The 14184-nt window shown below is 35.0% G+C and overlaps 1 protein-coding gene across 8 annotated transcripts in view; it reads right to left on the reverse strand.

The window, feature by feature from the left end:
- LOC128203320 (protein polyglycylase TTLL10-like) overlaps positions 1–14184 on the reverse strand; it is a 125501-nt gene that overhangs the window by 11344 nt on the left and 99973 nt on the right. For 6 of the 8 annotated variants that reach the window (XM_052904697.1, XM_052904693.1, XM_052904701.1 and 3 more), the window contains 3 exons: positions 3928–4105; positions 3186–3304; positions 1834–2034 (listed from right to left, as the gene is read on the reverse strand). In XM_052904697.1, coding sequence (XP_052760657.1) covers positions 1834–2034; positions 3186–3304; positions 3928–4105 — 498 coding nt within the window. Of the gene's footprint in view, positions 1–1833; positions 2035–3185; positions 3305–3927; positions 4106–8310; positions 8477–12332; positions 12950–14184 lie in introns of those variants that run through there. The other 2 variants (XM_052904696.1, XM_052904694.1) reach the window with 2 other exon arrangements.

Below are 14184 nucleotides of genomic sequence, written 5' to 3' on the forward strand. Positions count from 1 at the left end.
GTACTGAAAATTAGTTTAGATAAATGAAAAATGGTTTATTCTGATAATCATACAGATTATTCCTACATATTAAATTTCTAAAAATTCTTGAAGAAGTAAATATAACACATTTTATAGAACAACAAAAGTGAGATTGGCTTAATCCTGTTATAAGGGGCTTAAGAAGTTTCAAGAAATTGGGGCCAGATCTCACGGCCTGAAAAAGGAAGAAACTTTTTCTGTATGGTGTGTTCTTTAAAGAGTATTCATGAGGGGAATCCCCCATCATTTTGGTTGATACCAACCAGCTTACAGTAGATGGGAATCCCCTTCACTTGGTTGAAACCAACCAGCTTACAGAAGAGGGGATTCCCCTTCACTTTGTTGATACCAACTAGCTCAGAGTAGAGGGAAATCTCCTTCACTTGGTCGATACCAACTGGCTTTTAGTAGAGGGAAATCTCCTTCACTTGGTCGATACCAACTGGCTTTGAGTAGAGGGAAATCTCCTTCACTTGGTCGATACCAACCAGCTTACAGTAGAGGGAAATCTCCTTCACTTGGTCGATACCAACTGGCTTTGAGTAGAGGAAAATCTCCTTCACTTGGTCGATACCAACTGGCTTTGAGTAGAGGGAAATCTCCTTCACTTGGTCGATACCAACTGGCTTTGAGTAGAGGGAAATCTCCTTCACTTGGTCGATACCAACTGGCTTTGAGTAGAGGAAAATCTCCTTCACTTGGTCGATACCAACTGGCTTTGAGTAGAGGGAAATCTCCTTCACTTGGTCGATACCAACTGGCTTTGAGTAGAGGAAAATCTCCTTCACTTGGTCGATACCAACCAGCTTACAGTAGAGGGAAATCTCCTTCACTTGGTCGATACCAACTGGCTTTGAGTGGAGGGAAATCTCCTTCACTTGGTCGATACCAACTAGCTTTGAGTAGAGGGAAATCTCCTTCACTTGGTCGATACCAACTGGCTTTGAGTAGAGGGAAATCTCCTTCACTTGGTCGATACCAACTAGTTTACAGTAGAGGAGAATCCCCTTCACTTGGTTGATACCAACTAGCTCAGAGAAGTGGGGAATCCCCTTCACTTGGTTGATACCAACTAGCTAAGAGAAGAGGTGAATCCCCTTCACTTGAGTTGATACAAACCAGCTCAGAGTAGAGGAGAATCCCCTTCACTTGGTTGATACCAACTAGCTCAGAGTAGAGGGGAATCCCCTTCACTTAAATTGATACAAACCAGCTCAGAGTAGAGGGGAATCCCCTTCACTAAGTCTTGGTTGATACCAACTAGCTCAGAGTAGACGGGAATCCCCTTCACTTGGTCGATACCAACTAGCTTTGAGTAGAGGGGAATCCCCTTCACTCAGTTGATACCAACCAGCTTACAGTAGAGGGGAATCTCCTTCGCTTGGTTGATACCAACTAGTTTACAGTAGAGGGGAATCCCCTTCACTTGGTTGATACCAACCAGCTTACAAAAAAGGGGAATCACCTTCACTTGGTTGATACCAACTAGCTTTGAGTAGAGGGGAATCCCCTTCACTTGGTTGATACCAACTAGCTTTGAGTAGAGGGAAATCCCCTTCACTTGGTTGATACCAACTAGCTTTGAATAGAGGGGAATCCCCTTCACTTGGTTGATACCAACTAGCTTTGAGAAGAGGGGAAGCTTACAGTAGAGTTGAATCTTCTCTACATGGTCAACACCAACCAGCTCAAAGTAGAGGGGAATCCCCTTCACCAACAGACATGATCCTAGATTAGCTGAAAGAAAGCTGTACAAATAGTCAAATACATATGTCTTATTTATTTCAACTTTCATTAAATATGCATACCAACCTTTATAAACCTCAAGAAACAATTCACGATCTGACTTCTCGTCCAGTTTATACGACTCTGGGTGAAAATCGGACATGCGTAATCTGGGTAGTCGCCCTTTTGTACTTAATGTCACTCGCTCGTATTCCTTAAGACTGTTCAATAGGCCGAGTTTGTTGGTTAGAAGGTGAGAATTAGGTAAGTGGTTTACTATCTGTTCACCTGAAAAGAGAAATTTTATAAAACTAAAGCATACATGCCATATCCCATGGCGGGAGGAAATCCCCCTGAATTCAGACCCATCCCATGGTCCCCTGCCAGGGGATCCATATCCCCTGGAATTTAAATAATATTATGAGTGGGAAAAAATTCCATGAAGGTCTATGATGACTAAGTCCAACAATTATTGTAATTACAACTTGTGTTTCTGTATTTATTCTTATATCATAAATGTAGATATTGCACAAAATCTCGCTGCGTAAAAGTCCCCTGGTGTAGTATATCAAAATCGCCTGGAATGCAGACCAAAATTCCCTGGGAAGCCTCTCAGAAATATGGCATGTATGTTGAAGTTAAGTTGCTTCCCTTTAACTGTGCTTAAATAAGGTAGTCTCACTTTATTGCTAAATGTAACTGGTTCGTATTCAATGAGGTTGTTCATGAGACCAACTTAGCTGTTAATAAGATTAGTCCAATTTATAAAATATGTTTACAAGCAATGGAAACTCTATAAATTATTAATAAAGGTTGCCTCCCTTTATCTCTTCTAAAATATGGTAGTCTCCCTTTTATACCTAACCTGACTCATCATATTTTTTAAAGCCTGTTTTCATGGTTAGAAGACTTAGTGGTAAGCTAAAATTGAAGGCAAATATTTTTTTTTAAATGTGTCTCTCTTATGTTGTGTAACAAGGTTTATGCTGCCCTTTAGTTTTCAGTGTTACAGACATGTTTAACTCCTCGACCATTTTCCATCAAAAACAGCCTCAGGTGTATGCCAGTACATCAGTAGAAGTAGTTTGTAAAATCTTAAATAAGAGTATTAATTTATTGTAGTGATTATTAACATGTATTTATTATATTTAAGTTTAAATTGATTGAAGTGTATAATTTCATAAATAATTAAGATTCCTTATATAGTAAAGTCATTAAATTTAACTGCTAAATTAAAATTACTACAGGATCTACTTGTAGTTTAGTTAAAAGTTAAGATTTCTGACATTGTAAACTGTCCCTATAGATCAGATGTTGTTTTCAATGGAAAATGGCCAAGGAGTTCCAAATGGTGCTCTTCAATTGAGGCTGTTTTAAATGTTATGTCTTTCTGACTCAGAACAACATAGTAGAATATATAAGCTTTATACAGAACCTACCTTCTTTGAAACCACCATAGTTGATTTTACTCTTGCATTCCACCCACTTCAGCCGGAATCGCTCGTCATACTTATCCGTGGTTCGTTTCCAGCCGATATTTACCAATGGGGCCTCCACTCTGGAAAAAAATATAGCAAACTTGGTCACGGGTGTGTAAAGATAAATGTTTAATAATCCTTTACACTGACCTGTATAGAGAAATAAGAGAGCAATAAATGGAAGCATGTGCTTGAAAGTATAGCTATTTTAATAATTGTAGGTAACCGCACTGTTATGCATACAGAAGGTTAATATTGCTGCGCTGCTCTGATTGACAGTAGTTATGACAGGTATATAGATAGTAAATTAATAGTAATACTCTCTTTGATTTGAAGCCATACTTGCTAAATGTTGCAGGTCAAAATGAAATAAAAAGATTAAAACAATAAAATTATAATCCAACTTTTGCGCTGTGGAAGGCCCTTAAAGCTGCACTCTCACATTTTGACAACTTTTTTTAATTTTTTGTCTTGGAATGAGCCAGTTTTTACTAAAATGCATGAAAACCAGTGATATAAGAATGCTGACAAAAAAACTCAGAAATATGAAAACTGCAATCTGTTTTTTCTTCAGCAGTCTTATATCACTGGTTCTCGGATATTTACTCGAAAATTGGCTAACTCCAGGACATAAAAATAATAGAAGTTGTTGAAACAGTCAATCTGTAAGAGTGCAGCTTTAAACTTGGATAACGCAACTTACAGTGAGACTCCATTGCCACCTCCTATAAAGAACGTAGGCGTCATATTTGTTGGCAAACTACAGGATGGCAGTTTTGTGGGTTTTGTTGTCCCGGGAGATTTCCGTGCTCGACCCCGTTTTCCCGAATCAGCCCCGCTTGTGTCGTCGTTGATCTCAGAGGGATTGTCTGCATCTACCCCTGAAAATAGATGTTATAGATCTATGTCAAATATATGATAAAGCTTTTTACTGAGATGATCACTAGCTGATCAAGACGGGGGCCCCCGATACGGGGCTCAGGAAGGGACGCATTAGACTCTAGCATAAAAGCCTAGAACTGCCCCTGATGATGATGTGTATATCCCCTTCAATATACAACGATAATTTTATGCTTAAATAGACACACAGGGGGTTTGATTCTTAACCAAGAAAGGTGTTGCATACAATATTGGTGTTATATAACCTTTCTAAGAATAGTTATGTATATATAAATGATGTCAGCAGAAGCAATGACATGAGAGAAATAATAAACGTTCATTATTTCTTAATTATATTGTACACTTAAGTCCCAGAACTGGATTCCAAATAAAATACAACTATATATAACTTACCAAGTTTTATAAATAGAACCAATAACTATTACATAAAATTTTTGCAATACATTTACAATATTTACAATTTTAGTGATTTCTGGGTGCTCACACTAACTGAGTAGTTGAGTTTTAACAAAATTCTTAATACTATAGTAGTTCTTTAATATTTAATTCTGTTCACGAATTGTGATACATCTATCTATGACTCTTGATGTGAAAATCTAGTATTCAATTTCATGTAAGGTTTTTTTCAAGTTATAAAAATGTCAAAGCTCAGTCAATTGATACTTCAAATGTGCGAAAGTGTTCAATACTTTTGTAGGTAAAATGTAATATAACACTTTAAAAGTTCTATATACTATATGCATATAATGACAATATCACTTTTCTTAACATCATATTCGGGTAAGTTGTCAATGTGCCAATGTTCAAAAGTCGATTCTATTGAGAGTCATACCGTATATATATGTCAAATATTTTCTTCAACTTTTAAATTTGCACTCTCACAGATTAACGGTTTTGACAACTATTTTCATTTTTTGTCTTGGTATGAGCCAATTTTTGCGTAAATGTCCAAAAAAAAAGTGATATAAGACTGCTTACAAAAATCAGACTTTTCATATTTACGTACGAAAATTGATGTTTTATGCCCATCAGGACATTTTTCTTTTAGCGTTTGTCACAGCTTTTAGCAATATCGATATAAACATGAATTTGCGTCAGTAAATATAAAAAATTGTGATCTGATTTTTTGTCAGCAGTCTTATATCACTGGTTTCCAGATATTTACAAAAACAATGGCTCAATTATTCCAAGAAAAAAAAAAAAGTTGTCAAACAGGCGATAAACCTGCTAAAGAATGTAAACACAGTTACCAATGCAAAGGTAACCGACTGTGTAAATATACATTTTTTAAATATTCCTTTTTTTTTCTACTTTGCACATTGTACTGTGTTATTTTTTTTATATATATAATACATTTAGTATCGTGGTCATAAGTATGCAGAACGTGCTAATCCATTTTTCGTACCTTATTTTACTGTGAACTTAATTCTACGAATTGCAATTTTTACAACCTGTGAATAACAAGCACAGTTCAATCAAAAACATTCTGTCCAGTTGGAGTTTTTTTATAATTCTTTGCAAAATGTGTGAATATGACCTCTAATAAAAACTCAGCAATTTTTGTCAGTTTGGTCAAGGCAGCAGTCATAAAAATGTCAAAGCTCATAATTAAAATATTAACACTCTGAGAAGTGCAAAGCAGAAAGACGGAATAAATGCACTTTAAAAGTTGAAGAAAAAGTATTGAACACTTTCACACATTTGATTTAGAATTTAGAGTAGGTAAAATTGTAACTTTTGTACGTAAAATGTAATATAACACTTTCAAAGTTCTATAATTTACTATGCATAAAAATGACAATATCACTTTTCTTCTCACCATATTCGGATATTAGTTGTCAATGTGCCAATGTTCAAACGTGAGTCGATTGAGACATACAGTATGAATACAAAATCTATGTCAAATATTTTCTTCAACTATTAAAGTCCATTTATTCCGTCTTTCTACTCTGCACTTCATCTTATAACTTATCACTCACAGGGTGGTAATGTGAAAATTAATATATATTTTTTTGAATAATTCCGTTTTGCTATATTGCACTTTAGCAACTGTTATAATATAATTTTTCTTAATAATTCCATCTTTCTACTTTGCACTCTGCTAAAAGATATTTATTTGAACTTTTTTTTATTGAAAAGGTTACACACACATTTCCTAAAACATATTCTCGGAGTTAAAAAGAGCACGCCTCGTGTTATGTTACATGGTGAACTTGGTCGCTATCCATTTTCGATTGTAATTAAGAAACGTATGGTTGGATTTTTGCTTAGACCAGTAACTGTTGCTCACTCTAATACAATCAATCGGCATTCGCTATTTCATTGCTCCATTTCTCATATACACGTTGTACCATCAGAAGTATATTAGTAATTCCTAATACATGATTTCCTCGAGGCAAAATGGATCTGTGACCTTTGATGAACAGTTTAGCATAAAACTGTATTCTCTAACCATAGAAAATTCGTGACTGAGCCAAACCAAAGTACGCATTGTCTGCGGTATGCAAAGTTAAATGGTATTTGGATTGTATGAGTCTTTAGATTGAAGAACAAGAACCAAACCTCCTCGCTTTAGTTCAAATTAGCACCCTACTGTGTTAATTATTATTTTTTTAATTATTCAGCCTTTATACTGTACTGGATTTTTTTTTTAATAATTCCACCGTTCTTAGTAACTTTGCATTGGTATTTTTAGTAATTCCACATCCTGGCTTACACAAAAACGTACATGTTCGTGTAAAATAAAATTCAGTTTAGAATAAAAAATGTCAATTTCTTTACAATAAAATCGTAAAAAGTGTCCAAGACTCAGGTAGTCTCAAGAATTTATTTATTCGACTAAAATTAATAAATAATTACATGATGTTAATGTTGTTTTCCTATTTGATCTTCATTTCAACTAAAATCCATGACGGCAACCATGGTACTTTCTTCCGTTACACTTCATACATACCGTGGGACATTTGACTTACAAAATCTTGTTTTAATGAATATGCATGAGGCAGGAGAGACGACTCTTCTTCAAATCAATTAGCATGTTACACTCAAATATTGTTCAATAACTTTACAGTGTCAGTAGCCTCCGTGGCCGTGTGGCCTTGACTACTGCCAAATATTATTGTACTGAGAAGGCAGACCCAGTTCAACTCCAGCAATCGATCGCCAGAATATCTTTCAACCATAAAGCATCTGGTACTTTGCAGAACCAATGAAACAGCCGTATTAATTATTCATGATTAGAAGATTTTCGTAGCCAAATTGCCCACAGTACACAACGAAGCATAGCTTAGTGTGTATCAGGGTTATCCAAAGATGCTAAAATCATACATGATATCAACATATACACTTTTTTTCAAGGCAAGAATTGATTCTTGTTTTTGTATGATTTTTCTGCACAAATAAAAAATAATTTTTGCATTTCCTTGCTGCACCTAAATATGCATTATCCAAAAATCATAAAACATCATTTTTATCCCGCAAGCAATTATCAAAGCGTTTTTTATCCAGAATTGTATTACGAAAGCTAATTGCTGCTGACAGAGAGCAAGTTCTGTTCTGTTCTGTTCTAAAATACAGTTTGCCATTTCAAACAATCATATCTGACGATCTTAAAGCTGTTACATGCATGTTATGCAAATACTTCTGAAAATGTGTCAATACAATACAAAGTGCATATTATAAATCTCAGGCAAAGTGCTGTAATACTGCACAAAGATCTTATCTAAGTAGGTATATTGTAGCATTGAATGAATGGTATTAAACCAATGAGAATTAAATTTGAAATAACTAAATTGTCTGAATAGATAAATTAGGGTTACTGCAAAAGTGCAGTAGTGACCAATTTGTCAAAGATGGTATTTCTGAAAAAAATAATTTAAATTTGAATTGTTCAAATATATAAATAATTTAAAAAAAAAAAAATCTGCCATTGTTCTAAAACTTTTTAACTTCATAGCCAAAAACAGTATATTTAAATACCAAAAAGAGTAAAAATTGAAATGTTTTTAATCATCGGAATAAATAGGTCAGTGTTTCTGCAAAATAACCGAAAACTAAAATGTCCGAAACTGGTAAATAAAAGTAGCGAATGAGAATTAAACAGATCTGAAAAAATTATTTAAAATTTACATAAAAACACTGAAAACTTAAAATGTCAAACTTGACATCCAAAAATTACAGTAATTACCCATATCGTTAATAATTGCCGAAACTCCACGATTCTCTAAATATCGCTGCATTTTAAATCCTTCTATAAGAATATCACACGTCGGTTTATACACCGTCCGAAATGACAAGTTGCGATAAAGCTTTCTGTGATCACCCATTATATTCAAATCTCGGCTTTCCAAATTTCTATGCTTTCAGAGATATAATAGCTCTATAATAAATATTTCATCTTCAATGTAAATACATTAGAATATCCTTTCAAAACGAACCTATTCATTTCGCGCTTGTTTTAACTGGCAGTGTGAAAATCAATCGATTTCGCAAGTAAACGATATCAGCATTTTTTTCTTACATTGCGTTTTGACGTTAAAACATATAATGCTCATTTGGAGTAAAATGATTTGTTTTGTTTAAACAGACCTTCATTTTATCTCCGATCTCGTTAATATCATATTTCTGCTCTGGATAATTGTTTTTAACTTGCCAGAGTGAACAATTTCATTTTAAAATTAAATGAAAAACACTCTTGGCTTCTTATCATTCTCAAAAGACATTCATTTGAAGCTCCAATAAGCTAAATTTTGTTATCAAATTTTATATTAAAACATATATTTCATTAACATTTATTAGTTTTTTAAAATCATATTTTGTCCAATAAGAAGGCAGTATTTCCCAAGTTCTCCAACTCATATATTTCAGTAAATCAGCAGTCAACCATTTTTCATTTTAATCAGATGAAGAGGTAGATATAGTTAGTGGCTAGTTTACACAATATCATGTAAAACACTAAAACACTTTAAGATTGTTAATATGTTCTTCAACAAAATAAATGGTTAAGCAACTGCATAGCATCAAACCATTTAACCATTTAATTTTTCTATGTACATACTTACAATTAACCATTAATAGGTTACAAGGTTAGAAATAAAAAAATGCAGAGGATATAATGCACCAGTTAAGTATCCAGCTCTAGGCGTTAAGTGAATACAGCCCCAGCTCAAGACGTTAAGTGAATACAGCCCAAGCTCAAGACGTTAAGTGAATACAGTCCCAGCTCAAGACATTAAGTGAATACAGCCCAAGCTCAAGGCGTTAAGTGAATACAGCCCAAGCTCAAGGCGTTAAGTGAATACAGCCCAAGCTCAAGGCGTTAAGTGAATACAGCCCAAGCACAAGGCATTAAGTAAATACAGCTCCAGCTCAAGGAGTTAAGTGAATACAGCCCAAGCTCAAGGCGTTAAGTGAATACAGCTCAAGCACAAGGCATTAAGTAAATACAGCTCCAGCTCAAGGAGTTAAGTGAATACAGCCCCAGCTCAAGGGGTTAAGTGAATACAGTCCCAGCTCAAGACGTGAAGTGAATACAGCCCCAGCTCAAGGGGTTAAGTGAATACAGTCCCAGCTCAAGACGTTAAGTGAATACAGCCCCAGCTGAAGGGGTTAAGTGAATAAGTCCAAGCTCAAGAAGGTAAGTGAATACAGCCCAAGCTCAAGGCGTTAAGTGAATACAGCTCAAGCACAAGGCATTAAGTAAATACAGCTCCAGCTCAAGGAGTTAAGTGAATACAGCCCAAGCTCAAGGCATTAAGTGAATACAGCCCAAGCTCAAGGCGTTAAGTGAATACAGCTCAAGCACAAGGCATTAAGTAAATACAGCTCCAGCTCAAGGAGTTAAGTGAATACAGCCCCAGCTCAAGGGGTTAAGTGAATACAGTCCCAGCTCAAGACGTGAAGTGAATACAGCCCCAGCTCAAGGGGTTAAGTGAATACAGTCCCAGATCAAGACGTTAAGTGAATACAGCCCCAGCTGAAGGGGTTAAGTGAATACAGTCCCAGCTCAAGAAGTTGAGTGAATACAGCCCCAGCTCAAAATGTTAGGTCAATACAGCCCTAGCTGAAGATGCTAAGAGAATACAGCCTTAGCTCAATACGTTTAGTGAATACCGCCCCAGCTCAAGGCGTTAAGTGAATACCACCCCAGCTCAAGGCTTTACATGAATACATCCCCAGCTCAAGGCGTAAGTGAATACAGCCGTAGCTCAAGACGTTAAGTGAATACAGCCCCAGCTCAAGGCATTAAGTGAATACAGCCCCCAGCTCAAGACGTTAAGTGAATACAGCCCCAGCTTAAGTCATTAAGTGAATACAGCCCCCAGCTCAAGGCGTTAAGTGAATACATCCCCAAGCTCAAGGCGTTATTAGTGAATACAGCCGTAGCTCAAGACGTTAAGTGAATACAGCCCCAGCTCAAGGCGTTAAGTGAATACAGCCCCAGATCAAAGCATTAAGTGAATACAGCCCCAGCTCAAGGCGTTAAGTGAATACAGCCGTAGCTCAAGGCATTAAGTGAATACAGCCCCAGCTCAAGACATTAAGTGAATACAGCCCCAGCTCAAGGCGTTAAGTGAATACAGCCCCAGATCCAGGCATTAAGTGAATACAGCCCCAGCTGAAGGCGTTCAGCCCCAGCTGAAGGCGTTCAGCCCCAGCTGAAGGCATTAAGTGAATACAGCCCGAGCTCAAGGCATTAAGTGAATTCAGCCCAAGCTCAAGGTGTTAAGTAAATACATCCCCAGCTCAAGACACTTAGTGTATACAGCCCCAGAAAATTCAACATTGAGGCAAAATTTGTGAACACTTACTGCATTGGAAAAAAATGATCTATGTTTTAATGTTTATGCATATTTCTATGGATGATGTAAACAATTATTTTAATTAATAAAAACAATAACATGTTTGTTGACAATAGTAATGGTATCATTTTTGTTGACAACAGCTAGTATAACAAAAGCATGTTTGTTGACAACAGTAACAGTAACAGTTTGTTTTTCGTGACAACAACAATCTGTTACATGTAGGTTGGGTAATATCGCTTATAAAAGAAGTGTTCAAAAGGCCTATTATGCAACCTGTTATTTCTTTGCAAAAAATTAAACTTGCTAGAATTTCACTCAATTAATTATTCACAAGAATCCTTTGTATTTGAATTTAACTGTGAAAATCAATTCCTAGAAACATTCTAATCAATTCCTAGAAACAATTTCTAACAAAAGGTGTTAGAAATAGAATATTTATTTAAACAGCATAATAAATCTAGCTGCTAAACGAAATGCGCGGTATAAATTTTCACATTTAATTTTTTTTATTTAGCTAAACATGATATCTGTAGGAGTCAGTTCCTTTGCAGGATGCAACAACCTATTCCAAATCAACAATAAACTATGCTGAAAGGTTACACCCAACTAATATTTATGAGGGTAACATTGTCACCACTTTACATAAAGATGATCAGTAAGTGCAAGGGAGAGAACTCAAATATATTTTTTGTTTAAGCTAAGAGAAGGGTAAAACTATTGCTGAGGGTCTATATCTTATGATGTTAGTTCAGTATTTACCAGTAAGTAATTCATTAACACTTATTTCCTGTACCAGTTAATCAGTAGTTAATTATTTAGTTGACTGCGAAAAATACATGTGTTATAAGCGATGTGATACATCACAAGTAAGATTCAATGCGTTGTACACAACGATATCAATTTTATGTAGGTTTTGGACAATTTTCTTTTTCCTTGCAATTAAGTTTCATCTTGTGTCTATAGACCCTTTAAAGGAACACCTTCACACACACAGACTTTATGGTGGCAATGATCTTTTTAAAGTTGTGTTGAAATCAAGTTATTTTACTTACCTAAAAAGGCTAAATGAACAAACACCAAAACACTAAACAACAACAAAGCAATATCTTAAATTCTGATTGCACTTTACTTTTATTCTTTTCTAAGAACCAAATTTTTTTTTACCTGATAAAGGTCAATATTTGCAATAAACAGTTGAATATGGTAATACATTTTGAGAAATAACATTAAATTTTCTCTTTTGAAAACAACATTTGTAATTCATAATTTGAACTGTCTTCAAGTTTAACTGGCCAACTGGATAAAGTTTAAATGCCGGATAAATGAATGCCTTAAGGCTGTGTCAAATTTCTTTGACTTTTTTGTTTTGAAATGGAAACATTTGATAGACATAAACATCAATTACCTATATCTGGTAGTGTAAAATTCCTTTGATAAAAATATTCCGCACTTTTACAACGTTTACTGAAATGAGAGTACATTAACAAAGTTTCTGATTTTTTGCGTTTTTCTAGAAACATTTTCTCCAGCATATAGGGGCTTTCGATTGATTACAATATAAAATAGGTAAATTCAAACTTTGTTACTTGGTACGTCATATCAAAAATGCACTTTTTGTTATTATTATTTAAGTAATATGTTAACATAAACAGCGATAAAACGTTGAAACGTCCCGGGCACTGTATTCCATTGGTATGTAAGCGAAAACAGCTAAACAAAATAATATCGAAAAACATTTCACAAATATTTAAAGTTTGTTATCCTCCTGAACACTTTAAAATGATTCGAAATATATTCCAAATTATCATGAAACACGAGTCTCAGCTCTTGTGATATGTCCTCCATTTGACTTGAATTTCAAGTTTTCACAAATAAAATCATTATTTGCAGTTAGAACCTTGTTTGAAATTAAACAAAACATCCAATTAGAAATCAATTTTCAAGTGAATATTCAATATAATAAACATGGACGAAAGTAATTTTTCCACCATTCCTAAAGAATAGAATAAACATAAAATTTCAAAAGAGTCTTCAGCGCACATGATATCCTAACTCCGAGTGTAAATTACTAAACTTTGTTCAATTTAAAAATGTTTTTAAATGGCAGCTTTTTAAGTAAAAGAACTGGGAAGCTCCTCAAAATTGTAAGATATCAATTAAGCTTGTTTTGAATGAATTTCTAAATTTGTTAAACAAAATGAAAAACATGATTATTTACATAAGCTTACCGAAAGACCAAAGTAAATAGCTTAAAGTTTGTCCCTGAAAAGAAATGCACTACAATTTACTTAAAAGACTTAATGGATTAATTATGTAGGCAAAAATATTTGAAATGAGTTTGATTAGGAGTGTTAATAATAAAGAAATCAATAGCCCCTGCGAAAATGATGGCCAATAACCATGGACTACCATGGACTACCATGGTAGTTCATGGTCATATGACCATGGACTACCATGGACTACCATGTTACGTCAAATGGCCGCCCCACGGTATCACACCATGGTAGACCATGGTAGACCATGGTCTACCATGGTTTGATACCATGGTAGACCATGGTAGCACACCATGGTAGACCATGGTAGCACACCATGGTAGACCATGGTCATAAACCGTGGGGCGGCCATTTGACGTTACATGGTATACCATGATATATCATGAACTACCATGATATATCATGAACTACCATGGTATATGACCATGAACTACCATGGTAGACCATGAACTACCATGGTATATGACCATGAACTACCATGGTAGACCATGAACTACCATGGTATATGACCATGAACTACCATGGTAGACCATGAACTACCATGGTCACATACCATGGTAGACCATGGTCACATACCATGGTAGAATATGGTCACATACCATGGTAGACCATGGTCACATAAATAGGATTGACAACAAACTTAACAAAGATCAAAATCAGTGAAATGGAATTGTATTGATTAAAATATGTTTATGGCGTCATCTAGTTTAGCATGCCGAGTACTGTATTCTGTTGATATCCCATTTACATGTATATGAGAAGGAAAAAAAATGTCTTATTTCTCTGCAATAGCTAACAACTTGTGCCAAACTTTGACTAGAACAAAATTATAGTATATATATATATATATATATATTTAGTATGATATAGGCCTCAAACTGTCCATTATGTAAAATATTGGAGCGTCTTCAATATAGTTCTTAAACTGAAACTGTTACATTTCAAGAACTTGAATTGTTCCTGCACACTTAAAGAGTAGTAAAA

The sequence above is a fragment of the Mya arenaria genome, chromosome 9 (assembly GCF_026914265.1).
Source record: "Mya arenaria isolate MELC-2E11 chromosome 9, ASM2691426v1".
In the NCBI taxonomy this organism is placed as follows: Eukaryota; Metazoa; Mollusca; class Bivalvia; order Myida; family Myidae; genus Mya; species Mya arenaria.